An 18,150-nucleotide genomic window follows, 5' to 3' on the forward strand; every position below is an offset into this window, starting at 1 on the left:
CAACCTACTCTCGCCTCAGAATGAATAAAAGCGACGAGGTTTCGGTCCGTCGTGGACCATTATCAGGTGGTATAAAAAGGATAAATTAGCCTGTAGGCGATTTTAATACCTGCTGATTACTATGGGAGAGGGGGGAGGGAGGGGGAGGAGGAAAGCAAATTCAAACAAAAAATAATTCTATTCATTATGTGATTGGTAAAGATCGAGGGGTAGGGGGGGGTAGAGGGAGACGCAGGGGGGGGGGGGCCAGAAAGTCTTCACCAACACAGTTTTGACATAAGAAGCCATGTATAGTTAGGTGGGACACACCAGAGAAGAGAGAGAGAGAGAGAGAGAGAGAGAGAGAGAGAGAGAGAGAGAGAGAGAGAGAGAGAGAGAGAGAGAGAGAGAGAGAGAGAGAGAGAGAGAGAGAGATCCAAAGCTCGACTACACCCGCCTCCAGTGTGGGGCGAAGCAGTCGGATGTACACAGTCAGTCCGTACACACAGAGAGAGATGAGGAGGCTGCGGCCGTCAACACCAAAAACTCTCCGGGCTAATATTTTTGTACTATACAATATGTAAAAAGCCCCTACCGGGCGTAATAATAATTCAGACAAAATGCGGAAATAAGTACAGTCAGAGAAATCACAGTTCTTTTGATTCTACATACATCCTGGAGACTGCGTATCCTACATATTATTTGTTATATCGAGCACAAAAAAGGCTTCAGCACTGAGGCCCCGTAGTCCAGTGGTCCCCTAACCGTGAACCCGGCGGAGGCATCCGGCTCTGCACACGCTACTACCACCACCACCACCACCAGGCGAGGTCCGTTACCCGGGCTAACGCATAACAACGCTCACTTGGATATTAATTATACAAATATAGTCACTCTTAGTCTTTAGAGACTTCACAAGGATTGGAACTAATTTGAGCACTTTGACGACTTTCCTGAAGGGTGAGTGAGTGAGTGAGTGAGTGAGTGAGTGAGTGAGTGCGTGTGTTTGTGTGCAGGGGCGGGTGCTCTCCTGGCCGAGGCTATCTCGGGCTGTCAGCTTAGCAATGGAAGATCTCGTAAGTTAACAAACACTGTTTCCATCACAAGGAAGTTGGAAGACTACTTACATGCACTGTTTCATCTATTTGTGCTTAGAAATAGTATCACTTCTTGAAATATATTTTTTCAAGCATAAAAAGATTTAAATTACCCCATCTTTTTTTTTTGTTTTGTGTAAAGTTGAGACATATATAATAATATTTAATCTTGCGCCAAATATCATTATTATAAAATCCAATCATGACGAATGACTCTAGAGCACACGATTCTCCGGAAATGAAAATACATTCTATGATAAGTCACAAGGCATCTGGAAGACTGCGGTTCAGTGTATAATGTCGGTAAATATTTAAGTTATTGTCTGGCACTCGCCCCGTCGCGTCGCTGACACGACTCGTCGGTAAAAATTTCTCTTGTTTTTTTTTTCCTTATCTATAAATGACCAATAATTTTCTCTTAGGTGGACATACTTACTGTTGGAATGTCCCATACACGTATCACACACACTATCACTAGTGATAAAACACAAGAGGTCATACAGAGGGGTGGCGATACTTTGTATAGTTTTTTTAGTGTTTTTTTTTTAGTTTTTTTTATCGACACAAACTGTACAGGGTCAAATTATCACCACCATTTCATTCATATAAATCGTTTTGGCCCTCCCAAAAATACTGGAAGGATAATTGGGACCTGCTATTATTTCAAAACAATGCTCAAAACATCTTGCTCCCATGGAGGCTTGTTAGCCAAGACTAATGGGACAACTAGTCGACATCTTTGCTTCTCTTGGCACGAAAGGAGGTCGTCGTCACCCCCACCCCCACCTGCAGCTCTCGTAGTGAGGACGACACAAGGACGACACGAGGTGTGTGCTTGAAAAACATGTCGCTCTTGGCCCAATCCCTGGAGCCGTCGTTCCTCCACATGAGCAGAGAAACGCGAAGCAATATTCTCATCCCACGAGCTGTGAGTACAATAGAGATCAAAACTTGAGGGACATGACTCTATCATCCCCTCCTGCTCCCTTCAGTGCCTCTTCATGTGGAGGGAGAGGTGGTCTGACCTGGAGAATGACCTCTGACACAGCTGGCACTTGAAGGGTTTCTGGCCTGTGTGTTTACGGTAGTGGCGGGTCAGCTCGTCTGACCTCGCGAATCGCCACATGCACCCGTCCCACGTACACTGGTAAGGCTTCTCCCCTGCAAGGACAAGAAACACCTCCGCTTAACATGGAGACTCGTATATCCACTGAAAAAAATAATTTTAACACGTTTAAAATAGTATAGATTCATCCTAACAGGTGAAATATTCTAGCTTTCTATCAGGATGGCTGCCATACAAGACGATTTGATTTGATTGTTGCCGCCGAAGGCGGCTAGTTTATTGTGCACCCCATACTCATCCTGTGAGCGGTAGCGCAAAAGCATTACAGAGGGCACAAAAGGTCTTTATCAGACCTCATCTTAGATTATTACATGCATCATCCTGTCAAATTGCTACACAAAATCCCAGAGCTAAACTGGTGCCCCATTTGCCGTCCCGACATCACGGTAATAAATTATGACAATAAAGTTAAACTTGAACAAATATCAATTGATCAAGAAATACGGATGTCATTAAAAGTACTCTACTACCACAAATCTACTCTGGGTATTCTACATCTGTTGACTGCGTAGGGGATGGGGAGGGGGCGAGGGAGTGTTTTTTAAACAAAACCAAAAAATATGGAATGCCCATAGCACTGGGATTGGTGCTTTATATATATATATATATATATATATATATATATATATATATATATATATATATATATATATATATATATATATATATATATATATATATATATATATATATATATAATTACTTTGGCTAACTCATCAATTCTATCGCGTATTCGCAAGTCAATACGGGATGAGATCAATAAGAGACAGACCGATGATAACGTTTATAAGGTTACCATCATTGTCTCTTGCTTCAGACACAAGCATACTAGTTATATCTCGAGTTGGGTGCAATCTGTAATGAATCAAAATCAATGTGTCAACTTTTGTATACATATAGTTGTTTGAGTGCACTAAGTACAGTCAGTACTGAAGAGTGGCAGGCCCAGTTAGTTATAGGAACCCCCCACTCAGCATAGGATTGACATGGAGTGTGTCTCCTTAGTATTACGACTGCAACACTTCCCACACCACCAGTGAAGCGGTGTAGGGACTCGTCTATGACCATGGATGGTTATTATTGATACAATGGCATCAGACTAATGCCATTGTATACTTAAAGCACGGGGGTGATCTTGAATCGTCTTCGCTGGCAAGGGTGTAAATTTGGACCTCCCATAATGCAGAAAAGTGCCGTTGTTGTTGTTGTTGCTCTTGAGAGGGGAAGGGGAGGAGGTCATGAAGCTGAGACATTCCGGGTTCAGTTGCTGTTTCCGTGAAACTATTTTGGCGGTTGTCTACTTTCGATAGAAGGAAGTCTGAAGAATGTCTGGGGACGGGGTTTACCTCAAGCATTATGATACTAATTAAATCATTAGTTAAATCAGTTCCTCATGTTTAGTAATTTTGTTGTATGGGAACATCTGTGGATTTATTCTTAAGACTTCGTTTTGCATCTTTACGAGCCCTTTCCAGCATTCTTTCAGGTACTTGAGCAAGAAGACGTGCAGCATTATCAATTAAACATCTAATATATATGAAAGGAACATCATTTTTTTCTTCAATTCTGATATTTATACCATAACTAGAGTGAACTCTCCAGATTGTGTGATAGCCTCTCAACCTAGAGAGTTCTCTGCGTGCTCAACCCAGTCTGAGCTCCCGGACGCAGGTTCGAATCCTCGTCACGGCCCATGTGGATTTGTTCAGCCCAGTCTGGCTACAACATGGTTATACAAAAGGTCCTCAAGGTCCAAGGTATGTGGTTACACAGTCAAGCTGAGGGCCATCATACAGTTGCATCTTGGTACCTGGTTACACAGTCAAGCTGAGGGCCATCATACAGTTGCATCTTGGTACCTGGTTACACAGTCAAGCTGAGGGCCATCATACAGTTGCATCTTGGTACCTGGTTACACAGTCAAGCTGAGGGCCATCATACAGTTGCATCTTGGTACCTGGTTACACAGTCAAGCTGAGGGCCATCATACAGTTGCATCTTGGTACCTGGTTACACAGTCAAGCTGAGGGCCATCATACAGTTGCATCTTGGTACCTGGTTACACAGTCAAGCTGAGGGCCATCATACAGTTGCATCTTGGTACCTGGTTACACAGTCAAGCTGAGGGCCATCATACAGTTGCATCTTGGTACCTGGTTACACAGTCAAGCTGAGGGCCATCATACAGTTGCATCTTGGTACCTGGTTACACAGTCAAGCTGAGGGCCATCATACAGTTGCATCTTGGTACCTGGTTACACAGTCAAGCTGAGGGCCATCATACAGTTGCATCTTGGTACCTGGTTACACAGTCAAGCTGAGGGCCATCATACAGTTGCATCTTGGTACCTGGTTACACAGTCAAGCTGAGGGCCATCATACAGTTGCATCTTGGTACCTGGTTACACAGTCAAGCTGAGGGCCATCATACAGTTGCATCTTGGTACCTGGTTATTCAGTCAAGCTGAGGGCCATCATACAGTTGCATCTTGGTACCTGGTTACACAGTCAAGCTGAGGGCCATCATACAGTTGCATCTTGGTACCTGGTTACACAGTCAAGCTGAGGGCCATCATACAGTTGCATCTTGGTACCTGGTTACACAGTCAAGCTGAGGGCCATCATACAGTTGCATCTTGGTACCTGGTTACACAGTCAAGCTGAGGGCCATCATACAGTTGCATCTTGGTACCTGGTTACACAGTCAAGCTGAGGGCCATCATACAGTTGCATCTTGGTACCTGGTTACACAGTCAAGCTGAGGGCCATCATACAGTTGCATCTTGGTACCTGGTTACACAGTCAAGCTGAGGGCCATCATACAGTTGCATCTTGGTACCTGGTTACACAGTCAAGCTGAGGGCCATCATACAGTTGCATCTTGGTACCTGGTTACACAGTCAAGCTGAGGGCCATCATACAGTTGCATCTTGGTACCTGGTTACACAGTCAAGCTGAGGGCCATCATACAGTTGCATCTTGGTACCTGGTTACACAGTCAAGCTGAGGGCCATCATACAGTTGCATCTTGGTACCTGGTTACACAGTCAAGCTGAGGGCCATCATACAGTTGCATCTTGGTACCTGGTTACACAGTCAAGCTGAGGGCCATCATACAGTTGCATCTTGGTACCTGGTTACACAGTCAAGCTGAGGGCCATCATACAGTTGCATCTTGGTACCTGGTTACACAGTCAAGCTGAGGGCCATCATACAGTTGCATCTTGGTACCTGGTTACACAGTCAAGCTGAGGGCCATCATACAGTTGCATCTTGGTACCTGGTTACACAGTCAAGCTGAGGGCCATCATACAGTTGCATCTTGGTACCTGGTTACACAGTCAAGCTGAGGGCCATCATACAGTTGCATCTTGGTACCTGGTTACACAGTCAAGCTGAGGGCCATCATACAGTTGCATCTTGGTACCTGGTTACACAGTCAAGCTGAGGGCCATCATACAGTTGCATCTTGGTACCTGGTTACACAGTCAAGCTGAGGGCCATCATACAGTTGCATCTTGGTACCTGGTTACACAGTCAAGCTGAGGGCCATCATACAGTTGCATCTTGGTACCTGGTTACACAGTCAAGCTGAGGGCCATCATACAGTTGCATCTTGGTACCTGGTTACACAGTCAAGCTGAGGGCCATCATACAGTTGCATCTTGGTACCTGGTTACACAGTCAAGCTGAGGGCCATCATACAGTTGCATCTTGGTACCTGGTTACACAGTCAAGCTGAGGGCCATCATACAGTTGCATCTTGGTACCTGGTTACACAGTCAAGCTGAGGGCCATCATACAGTTGCATCTTGGTACCTGGTTACACAGTCAAGCTGAGGGCCATCATACAGTTGCATCTTGGTACCTGGTTACACAGTCAAGCTGAGGGCCATCATACAGTTGCATCTTGGTACCTGGTTACACAGTCAAGCTGAGGGCCATCATACAGTTGCATCTTGGTACCTGGTTACACAGTCAAGCTGAGGGCCATCATACAGTTGCATCTTGGTACCTGGTTACACAGTCAAGCTGAGGGCCATCATACAGTTGCATCTTGGTACCTGGTTACACAGTCAAGCTGAGGGCCATCATACAGTTGCATCTTGGTACCTGGTTACACAGTCAAGCTGAGGGCCATCATACAGTTGCATCTTGGTACCTGGTTACACAGTCAAGCTGAGGGCCATCATACAGTTGCATCTTGGTACCTGGTTACACAGTCAAGCTGAGGGCCATCATACAGTTGCATCTTGGTACCTGGTTACACAGTCAAGCTGAGGGCCATCATACAGTTGCATCTTGGTACCTGGTTACACAGTCAAGCTGAGGGCCATCATACAGTTGCATCTTGGTACCTGGTTACACAGTCAAGCTGAGGGCCATCATACAGTTGCATCTTGGTACCTGGTTACACAGTCAAGCTGAGGGCCATCATACAGTTGCATCTTGGTACCTGGTTACACAGTCAAGCTGAGGGCCATCATACAGTTGCATCTTGGTACCTGGTTACACAGTCAAGCTGAGGGCCATCATACAGTTGCATCTTGGTACCTGGTTACACAGTCAAGCTGAGGGCCATCATACAGTTGCATCTTGGTACCTGGTTACACAGTCAAGCTGAGGGCCATCATACAGTTGCATCTTGGTACCTGGTTACACAGTCAAGCTGAGGGCCATCATACAGTTGCATCTTGGTACCTGGTTACACAGTCAAGCTGAGGGCCATCATACAGTTGCATCTTGGTACCTGGTTACACAGTCAAGCTGAGGGCCATCATACAGTTGCATCTTGGTACCTGGTTACACAGTCAAGCTGAGGGCCATCATACAGTTGCATCTTGGTACCTGGTTACACAGTCAAGCTGAGGGCCATCATACAGTTGCATCTTGGTACCTGGTTACACAGTCAAGCTGAGGGCCATCATACAGTTGCATCTTGGTACCTGGTTACACAGTCAAGCTGAGGGCCATCATACAGTTGCATCTTGGTACCTGGTTACACAGTCAAGCTGAGGGCCATCATACAGTTGCATCTTGGTACCTGGTTACACAGTCAAGCTGAGGGCCATCATACAGTTGCATCTTGGTACCTGCCGATCCAGGATATTTTTCTCAGCCGAGATGATGGAGGATAAATCCTGACATGTCTAACCCAGTCAAGGATATACTGGTATGCTAGTATACCCAGTGTTGTGGAGCCATTATCGTTTATCATCATAAGTAGCCATATATGTTCCTGTGGCCTGGTAAGCATGCCAGAATTTTGAACATAGGACTCAAGACACTTTCCTGTGGGGTGCCAAGTTCAAATGGAAGGGGAACTATGAGGAGAAAGCGTCAAGCCATTACGACTATACAGCACTGGGAAGGGGGTCAGGATAAGGAGTTGGGATTGGATGGGGGAAAAGGAATGGTGCCCAACCTATTGTCGACGGTTGGGGGATTGAACGCTGACCTGCATGAAGAGAGACCCTCGCTCTATACCGTCCAGCCCAAGTGGTTGGAAAGGCTAATGGTTAACACACATGTTCTAGGGAGAGCACAGGCCTCTTGGTGGTCACGTAGCCTCGTACCCAAGTAAAGGGGTAACTGTGCACCTTTCAATCACTTGAGCACTGTGCACCATTTCAGCACTCATGTTCATATCCCTTCACAGTACCATACAGTCACTGTGACACGGTTTACACCTATCCTAAAGGCAATAGTCTAAAGTGAAGTTAGCAAAATTATGAAAGTCCGAAAAATATATTTCTTATGGATAATTAATTTACCTGTGTGTGTGCGCTTGTGTGCCTTGAGGTGCGAACTTTTGGTGTAGACCTTCTCGCAGCCCTCGAAGTCACACTTGTGAACTTTCCGCCGTCTGAGGGCGTCGGTGTAGTCGGCGGGTTGTGGAGGGGGCCGGCCGGGGGGCCGCGGCGCCCCCGCTGGAGGGGAAGGCGGGGAAGACGACGATGACGACGACGAAGAGATGAGCGAATGCGAAGATGGTGAGAGGAGTGAGGCTGCGCCGGCGGAGGAGGTGATGGAGACGGAGACTCCCCCGGAGGAGGCGAGGTGCGCCACGGGAGGGGACGACACAGGCGGTGGTGAAGGACTCTCGCTCAACGACCGCTTCCCACACAACGCTCTGCAATGGCAAGATCAACACACAGTTTTATTCACCAACCTCAAAATACAACAGCTATAAAATGTATTTCTCTTGTCCTGTTCATCTCATCTATATCCTCCGTCTCTCCTCAGCGAGGGAGGAGACGGATCTCATCTCATCTAAGGAGACGAGAGCGGTGTTACATCTGTTACAGATATGTTTGTGTATCGTGAGCAAAGAGTGGTTGATTTTGTTTTCATATGTTTGTGTGGTGGAGTGTTTGTGTGTTATTTGTATTTCACGTTGTATGTAAGATAAAGTAGACATTTTGAGTAACATTGAATCCTAAATATAGAGGGGGTCCACATTTATTACTATATATATATATATATATATATATATATATATATATATATATATATATATATATATATATATATATATATATATATATATATATATTATTATTATTATTATATGCTAATTAATGTACTATTATCTCTGAGGATACCTGGATTGTACCTGGAGTGGGATCTGGGAGCTTAATCTTGTGTGTACTCACCTAATTGTACTCACCTAATTGTGCTTGCGGGGGTTGAGCTCTGGCTCTTTGGTCCCGCCTCTCAACCGTCAATCAACTGGTGTACAGATTCCTGAGCCTATTGGGCTCTATCATATCTACATTTGAAACTGTGTATGGAGTCAGCCTCCACCACATCACTTCCTAATGCATTCCATTTACTAACTACTCTGACACTGAAAAAGTTCTTTCTAACGTCTCTGTGGCTCATTTGGGTACTCAGCTTCCACCTGTGTCCCCTTGTTCGCGTCCCACCAGTGTTGAATAGTTCATCCTTGTTTACCCGGTCGATTCCCCTGAGGATTTTGTAGGTTGTGATCATGTCCCCCTTACTCTTCTGTCTTCCAGTGTCGTGAGGTGCATTTCCCGCAGCCTTTCCTCATAACTCATGCCTCTTAGTTCTGGGACTAGTCTAGTAGCATACCTTTGGACTTTTTCCAGCTTCGTCTTGTGCTTGACAAGGTACGGGCTCCATGCTGGGGCCGCATACTCCAGGATTGGTCTTACATATGTGGTGTACAAGATTCTGAATGATTCCTTACACAGGTTCCTGAACGCCGTTCTGATGTTAGCCAGCCTCGCATATGCCGCAGACGTTATTCTCTTTATGTGGGCTTCAGGAGACAGGTTTGGTGTGATATCAACTCCTAGATCTTTCTCTCTGTCTGTTTCATTAAGTACTTCATCTCCTATTCTGTATCCTGTGCCTGGCCTCCTGTTTCCACTGCCTAGTTTCATTACTTTGCATTTACTCGGGTTGAACTTCAACAGCCATTTGTTGGACCATTCACTCAGTCTATCCAGGTCATCTTGTAGCCTCCTACTATCATCCTCTGTTTCAATCCTCCTCATAATTTTTGCATCGTCGGCAAACATTGAGAGGAACGAATCTATACCCTCTGGGAGATCATTTACATATACCAGAAACAGTATAGGTCCAAGGACTGACCCCTGCGGGACTCCACTTGTGACGTCTCGCCAATCTGAGGCCTCACCCCTCACACAGACTCGTTGTCTCCTGTTGCTTAGGTATTCCTCTATCCACCGGAGTACCTTCCCTCTCACTCCAGCCTGCATCTCCAACTTTCGCACTAGCCTCTTGTGTGGTACTGTATCAAAGGCTTTCTGACAATCCAAAAATATGCAGTCTGCCCACCCTTCTCTTTCTTGCCTTATTTTTGTTGCCTGGTCGTAGAATTCAAGTAACCCTGTGAGGCAGGACCTGCCATCCCTGAACCCATGTTGATGCTGTGTTACAAAGTTCCTTCGCTCCAGATGCTCCACTAGTTTTTTTCGCACAATCTTCTCCATCAGCTTGCATGGTATGCAGGTTAGGGACACTGGCCTGTAGTTCAGTGCCTCCTGTCTATCCCCTTTCTTGTATATCGGGACTACGTTAGCTGCTTTCCAAATATCTGGCAGTTCCCCTGTTGCCAGTGATTTGTTATACACTATGGAGAGTGGTAGGCTCAGTTCTCTTGCTCCTTCCTTTAGAACCCAAGGGGAGATTCCATCTGGGCCTATAGCCTTCGTCACGTCCAACTCTAGTAAACACTTCCTTACTTCCCCACTGGTAATCTCAAACTCTTCCAGTGGTTCCTGGTTAGCTATTCCCTCACTTACCTCTGGAATTTCTCCTTGTTCTAAGGTGAAGACCTCCTGGAATTTCTTATTCAATTCCTCACACACTTCCTTGTTATTTGTAGTGAATCCTTCCGCCCCTATCCTTAATCTCATAACCTGTTCCTTTACTGTTGTTTTTCTCCTAATGTGGCTATGCAACAATTTAGGCTGAGTCTTTGCCTTGCTTGCGATGTCATTTTCATATTGTCTTTCAGCCTCTCTTCTCATCCTGACATATTCATTCCTGGCATTCTGGTATCTTTCTCTGCTCTCCAGTGTCCTGTTATTCCTATAGTTTCTCCATGCCCTTTTGCTTTGCTGCTTAGCTAGCCTACATCTTTGATTAAACCATGGGTTTCTCATCTTCATTTCTCTGTTTTCCTTTTGGACTGGGACAAACTTGTTTGCTGCGTCCTTGCACTTCTGCGTGATGTAATCCATCATATCTTGGGCCGTCTTTCCCCTGAGCTCTGTTTCCCATGCTATATCTGTTAGGAATTTTCTTATCCCCTCATAGTTTCCCTTTCGGTATGCTAACCTTTTGGTTTCGGTATCCCTCCTCGAGTTCAATAACCCTTCTTCAATCAAGTACTCAAACACCAGTACACTGTGGTCGCTCATTCCTACTGGGTCCTCAAAACCGATTTCTCTTATGTCGGAGTCGTTCAGAGTGAAGACTAGGTCGAGTCTTGCTGGTTCGTCATTTCCTCTCATCCTTGTGGGTTCTCCGACATGCTGGGTTAAAAAGTTGCTTGTCACTACCTCCAATAGTTTGGCTCTCCACGTATCCTCGCCTCCATGCGGTTCCTTGTTCTCCCAGTCAATCTTTCCGTGATTGAAGTCGCCCATGATGAGCAGGTGGGATCTATTTCTACAGGCAGCAGAGGCTGCCCTCTAAATTATAGTGTTAACTGCCTTGTTGTTGTTTTCATACTCTTGACTGGGTCTCCTGTCATTGTGTGTGTGTGTGTGTGTGTGTGTGTGTGTGTGTGTGTGTGTGTGTGTGTGTGTGTGTGTGTGTGTGTGTGAGTGTGTGTGTGTGTGTGTATGTGTGTGTGTGTGTCTCGATATGATGCTTTGTCGATATTTACTTGGAGTGAATAGATGCTATAAATCCATTAAGCTGGGCTCACTAATACAAATTGATGTATATCTTTCACTGAGTGGTAAAGCCCACTGATACAACTCTTTCCTCCATAAATAAATGTCTTATATGAACACTCAAACCAAGATGCTTGGCCATCTTGGGGATTTCCCAAGACATTTTCCCTAGACATTTAACAGCAGTCCATAACAAGTAAATTACTATTAATACACCTAAGTGAAACATTACTATTAATACACCTAAGTGAAACAACCCATTGATCAAAAGCTCTACCCTAGATAATGGTGAGCATAACTCACAAAAAAAATAATAATAAACTTTGCAGGATGACTGGTCTTTGCTCGGGGATGGTGATAGGCGTGTCAGACTCGACCTTTACGCTCCCCGTTTTGCAGGAAATGGCAAATAATACTATTTTCCAGTCATGCAAAATACCAGATTTCATCCTCAAAAAGATTCATCAACCACGATATTTTATACAGGAGTAAATGTTAGTGTTGTGTAGTTTATTGATGAAGAAAGTGTGTGCTGAAGATGACTAGAGTGATGAAGGGTGGCAAAGGGTAGTGAAGGCTGTGAAGGGTACAGAAGGTGAAATGATTGCCAGGGAAGGGGATGGAGAGGGACAGATGAAGGGGAGATGATGGTGCAGATGGGGGAGGGAGGGGTATCTGGCGGTGCCCAGGTAGTGAAGATATAGTAATAACAGTATACAGTGATGAAGATAGTGTACAGTGAAGATTTTTTCCCTCCGTCACCTGAGCATCACCGGTTGAGTGAGACAGGTTCTGAGCAGTAATGGTTACCCCCTAATGGTTATGTCGAAGAAATCATCAAAAAGGAAGGTGAGTCTCCATGTTGCCTCAGATGAAGCAGAGAACAGGACACTACCGGTTACCATTAAAATATTCTAGAGTAACGTCTTCTACACGGCCCATAAAACGAGTCTCCTGAAAAACATTATTGATAGAAATATGACCCTTACCAACACCAACCAGAAGAATGAATTTATATTTTTTTATCTGTAAGAGCAAGAAAACTACCAGCTTACTCATGGGAAAACTCTCCTGACACTAAACAAAACGTCTTGAAAGAGACGAGTGTCGTCTGTACCTTCACATGGCCACTTCGGGACTGTCAGCCCCAGTGAACTCAATATATAGACAAGACAACAACATATCCCTTTTAAGGCGCCTAACAATGCACAAACAGCAAGGCCCTGTCAAGGAACATATAGTCTCTGCACATAACCAGGTCATCACTAGAGATATCCTGTCAACACCAGTTAATCGACAAATATAGCAACACACGAAGACTGGACATTAGTGAGGCACCATAAAACATACTGCTCCAGCCATCATAGAAACATCAGAGATTGTTAAACTACAATGGGTATTGCGTTGGAGTTATTGCAAAACTGCTATTGACCCATGAGGTGCTTCACCTTCACCTCATCCCCGGCTATATATTCGGCAGCAGAAAAACTTGTAACAATTCGAACTGTGCCTTTGATGATGTTGACGAGGACCAGTGAAACGCATCTCTTAGCGTCAGCCCGTAATAAAATTGTCAAATGAACTTGGGCGTTCATTTTTCAACTTCTGAAGTTAAGAAAACATAAATAAAATTCGTGTTAGAAGCATTGATCTGACCCTTTGTCATGTTCATTAATACTTATATATATATATATACGATACACGTATCTACACATGTATTATGAATATATATATATATATATAACTGAAAACTCACACCCCAGAAGTGACTCGAACCCATACTCCCACAACTGGTATGTACAGGGATACCAGTTGTGGGAGTATGGGTTCGAGTCACTTCTGGGGTGTGAGTTTTCAGTTGTATATAGTCCTGGGGACCATTCAGGCTTGTTTGCATATATATATATATATATATATATATATATATATATATATATATATATATATATATATATATATATATATATATATATATGTCGTACCTAGTAGCCAGAACGCACTTCTCAGCCTACTATGCAAGGCCCGATTTGCCTAATAAGCCAAGTTTTCATGAATTAATTGTTTTTCGACTACCTAACCTACCTAACCTAACCTAACCTAACTTTTTCTGCTACCTAACCTAACCTAACCTATAGAGATAGGTTAGGTTAGGTTAGGTAGGGTTGGTTAGGATCGGTCATATATCTACGTTAATTTTAACTCCAATAAAAAAAAATTGACCTCATACATAATGAAATGGGTAGCTTTATCATTTCATAAGAAAAAAATTAGAGAAAATATATTAATTCAGGAAAACTTGGCTTATTAGGCAGATCGGGCCTTGCATAGTAGTCTGAGAAGTGCGTTCTGGCTACTAGGTACGACATATATATATATATATATATATATATATATATATATATATATATATATATATATATATATATATATATATATATATATATATATATATGGAAGATACTGGAGGCAAAATCCCAAATTTACACAGCAAACAAAATAAAACATTCTGCAGCGAACACTATGACAAAAAGATGCGCAATTGAGACAAGAAAGAGGAGCAGAAATCTTACCCAACATTTGTAAGAAATACACTCAAAGATATTAATATTTCCCCCGAGCTCGACAATAATGAAGAACCACCCTAGTGGTTGCAAAAGTAACCACCAGGGAGGCTTAGACGCTTAAACAATTAATGTCAAAACAAACCCTCCATCAGCGCCAATAGAGAGATGTACACAAACGCTCCCCCTTGCGGAAATTACAATGAATATGTTTCCCCCTCCCAGTGGTCACACCTGTGTTTACACCGGTGCTGAGACCCAGCCCAAGCCACCACACCACGTCACGTTCAAGCACCTTTGCATTAGACTTGCAAAACGTAAGAGTTGGTTCATGCATATGAATAAGGTTTGTGATGGGGGAAAATACTGGCATCATTCAATCCTTACTCTTGTTTAGTGGTCCATTGGCACGCAATTGACATGGGTATTAATGCCCGTATGCCTTTCAGAAGCAAAGAAGCCGGCAGCTCCTAATTGTTTGTGGCTGCCAGGTGCCTGCATTGTTGTGGGGGTTCCCTCTTACTGCCACGTTGAAATCTCTCACCCGGTACTCTTGTAAGAGACACGCGCGCACACACACGCGCACACTTATACAGGTACATATAGATCATACAGTCGAGGAGTACAGTGGTTTGCTCTACAGTCATAACTAGTCCTTCCTGTATCTCCTCATCTTGTGCAGAAATTGAGTAGGAATTACCCTAGGAATCTTCTCAGGCTTAACCTATAATAGTATACCTTCCAGTTTGGTTCTCTCAAACTGAGGATTATATACTTTTATTTACTATCGACCTAACTCTACCGAAATGAAATGTTAAATTTCTAGATAAAACTATTTGATTTGGCCGCAGAAAAGATGGGTGTTTAAGTTTATATAATTCTCTCTTCACTGCTTCCATTACAATATATATATATATATATATATATATATATATATATATATATATATATATATATATATATATATATATATATATATATATATATATATATATATATATTGATGATATATATATATATATCATCAATATTCTCTCAGACCTCTAAGACCTTCCTGGCTATAACCTCTTTTTTTTTTTTTATTAACATATTAGGTACATCTGCATTAGTGCAGCTGCCCTAGACTATATGAAGTGGAGTACAGTGTGTCAAAAAAGCTAACTAGGTGATGCTAAAAAATCCCCATCACAGAGGATGGTTAGTCATACAGAGGCATGTGATAAGCGGTCTGCACTGGCAGATTCCGGATGCATTTTGAGGATATCAACAACACAAGATTGAATAAGGCAGCAGTGGTAATACAAGTCCCCATCTCGCAGGATGGTTAGTCATACAGCTATAACCTCGTCATGCGGGAGTTGGGGAAAGTCTACGTACTTTAAACTACACTGGTGGTTTTTCCTTGTATTTCCTCGACTTTCCTGATGGGGAAGGGAGTGGTGGATTCTGAAGTGCCAGCCCTGACTGCCTGCCTGAATTCCTGCTTACCTGCCTGCTTACCTGCCTTCTTATCTGCCTGCTTGCCTGCCTGCCTGCTTACGTAACTGCTTAAATGCCTACCTGCCTTCATGACTGCTTATCTGCTTGCCTGCCTGCTTACCTGCCTTCCTGACTGCTTACCTGCCTGCCTGCCAACCAGCCTGCCTGCTTGCCTCCCTGTCTGTCTGCCTTCCTGACTGCCTGCCTCCCTGCTTATCTGCCTGCCTGCCTGCTTACCTGCCTGCTTACCTGCCTGCCTGCCTTCCTTCCTACCTGTTTACCTGCCTCTCCCCGTGGTGTTCTTACCCAGGGCTCAAACAAGTCCAAGAGGAAGTTAGAAATACTTACAGCGATGCCTCCCGGATCTTGCGTATGGAGAGCAGCGTGGTGGAGCCAGTCCTCAGGGCGTCCAGACTCACGCCGAAGGCATCAGGACTGGGCGGCGAGTCGCTCTCTGTGGAGGAGAATAAGCGCCTCAGTGTTTGGTATTAAAATAGATTAACAGAAAGCAATTATCATTACCATATAAATGGGCCAAACCTGTAATTTGTACAGTCTGGGCAACTCCCTTCCTATTAATCCCTCTCGGCCAATTTTCCAGGGAAAGGGCAAATCAACACCCGGCTCTAAGTGTACTTAGCCCGGAAGAGTACATGGTCAATTAGTTAGTTAGTTTAGTTCATTTATTATGCACCCCATACCCATCCTGTGGGCGGTAGTGGAAAGGGTTACAGAGGCACATAATGGGCTCAGGGACTGAACCCCACAATTCATTTTTTACCCTTTACTTTTATCCTTTATTTACTCTGGTCAATTAGGGTTGTGTAATTCTTACGTCAAAATACAGCAATGTCTAGCATACAGCCTGGTTAATAGCCTAGGGCCAGGATTTATATATAGGCATTTTTCACAACCACTTACGAAACCTGTACATCTTTCTTGGACTATAACGGCTTTCTTTACATTTATTAAACAATTTATGAACTCTGATGCACCGGGATGGGTTTTTTGTTATATAAAACAATAATAACCCTGGGTTGTGAAGCTTCAGAGCTCATCAATTATGATAAATGTAAACAAAGCCGCCATGATTTGAGAAAAGATATACAGGTTTCGTCAGTGGCGGCGTATATGCTTGATGAATACTGACCCAGACCGATAACCAGCAGGCTATATGTCCCTGTCTGAGACAGGGAAATGTAGAGCCTTAGAACCGCCTCAAGATAAGGCTATTTACCTATTCAACCCGTTCTCGCTCTTGCTTATAGTCAATATTTGGCATATGAATAAGTGCATATGTGACATACTAATTTATTGTGAATATTTGAGTTTACCTTGAAATGCTGAATAGAAAACTCCGACCTAACCTAACCTTCTTAGTATGTTAAGATATTACAATTAGTACTGAACCTATACCTATATTGATATAACAGTTTTATAAAAATAATAAAACAAAACTAAAATATTTAAATAAATTGTAAAGTAACTCAGGATACAGTATTGTCAAATTTTGTATAAAATCTCTATTGTTTAATAAAACCGAGAGGAAAAGTTAGTGTCTTGAAAAAAAATATGGCTTGGAATATGTCACATATGTACTTATTTATAAGTGAAATAGTGACTATAAGCAATAAGTCATATATGTGCTGTCTTGTGTGAGAGCGGGTTGCAACGTGTATAAAATGCACACTATTGTCTTTCACATTGCATAATAATAATATGCAATGTTGACTGTTGTGTTGCGTTTTCTTTTTTGGGGGTCTACTTAGGGAAACCGTATCGATACATAGTAGATATTTCAACCACAAATGTAATAAGAATTTCGTTAAAACCAACACAACAACAACATGGGAGAAAGGTTTCAGAGGTGGTGGGAGGAGGTTAGCCGTGGGAGACCCGTAAGAAGAGAAATTAAAACACATTAGCAAAGGTGAAGGGCGTGAGAAAGCAGCAAGCAGTTTAGTCAGTCTTCAAGTGCTCTTATGGAACTGTAGGAGAGACGCTGATGGCCAAGACACGATCTCCTTGTCTTAACCAGCGCCTCCTCACTCTCGCTAACGACCCAACTGCATCCTGGCCCCGTTAGTTACTCTGTGCTTATGTAGACTCCTGTCATCTTTAAGAGCACTTTTTGTGTCCATGTAGGTGAGGCTTTGATCGCTAGCTCCGAGCCTCCGTGCCGTGACTAGTGACGGTGGGCTCGAACCTGGGTTTTAGGTCAGCTCACGTATCGACCCGGTGCCTCTACACTCCTTATAGGTTCGTGTGGACTTCAGGTTGTGTTCCTTTCAGCACACCGTGGTGCAGTGGGTAATGCGTGTGTCTGAGGTCACCTAAGACGCGGGCTCGAATATATATAACGTCTCTCTATCTCTATCTCTCTCTCTCTCTCCCCCCCACGCCTCTCGCCCACAACCAAACACCTCTCGCTCGTTAAAGATAGATATCAACGATTTACGACACACAGCGGTAGCTCCATAAACACATAAACTACTTCGGTATAATCCTCA

At 43.7% G+C, this 18,150-nt stretch overlaps 1 protein-coding gene across 3 annotated transcripts in view; it reads right to left on the reverse strand.

The window, feature by feature from the left end:
• Positions 1 to 1,445: 1,445 nt before the first annotated feature.
• LOC123755896 (Krueppel-like factor 8) overlaps positions 1,446 to 18,150 on the reverse strand; it is a 292,335-nt gene continuing 275,630 nt past the window's right edge. For all 3 annotated transcript variants that reach the window (XM_069300170.1, XM_069300171.1, XM_069300172.1), the window contains 3 exons: positions 15,989 to 16,094; positions 7,977 to 8,335; positions 1,446 to 2,237 (listed from right to left, as the gene is read on the reverse strand). In XM_069300170.1, the coding sequence (XP_069156271.1) occupies positions 2,065 to 2,237; positions 7,977 to 8,335; positions 15,989 to 16,094 (638 nt within the window). In that variant the 3' untranslated portion in view covers positions 1,446 to 2,064. The remainder of the gene's footprint in view (positions 2,238 to 7,976; positions 8,336 to 15,988; positions 16,095 to 18,150) is intronic.

Source organism: Procambarus clarkii, chromosome 43 (genome assembly GCF_040958095.1).
Source record: "Procambarus clarkii isolate CNS0578487 chromosome 43, FALCON_Pclarkii_2.0, whole genome shotgun sequence".
Lineage (NCBI taxonomy): Eukaryota > Metazoa > Arthropoda > Malacostraca > Decapoda > Cambaridae > Procambarus > Procambarus clarkii.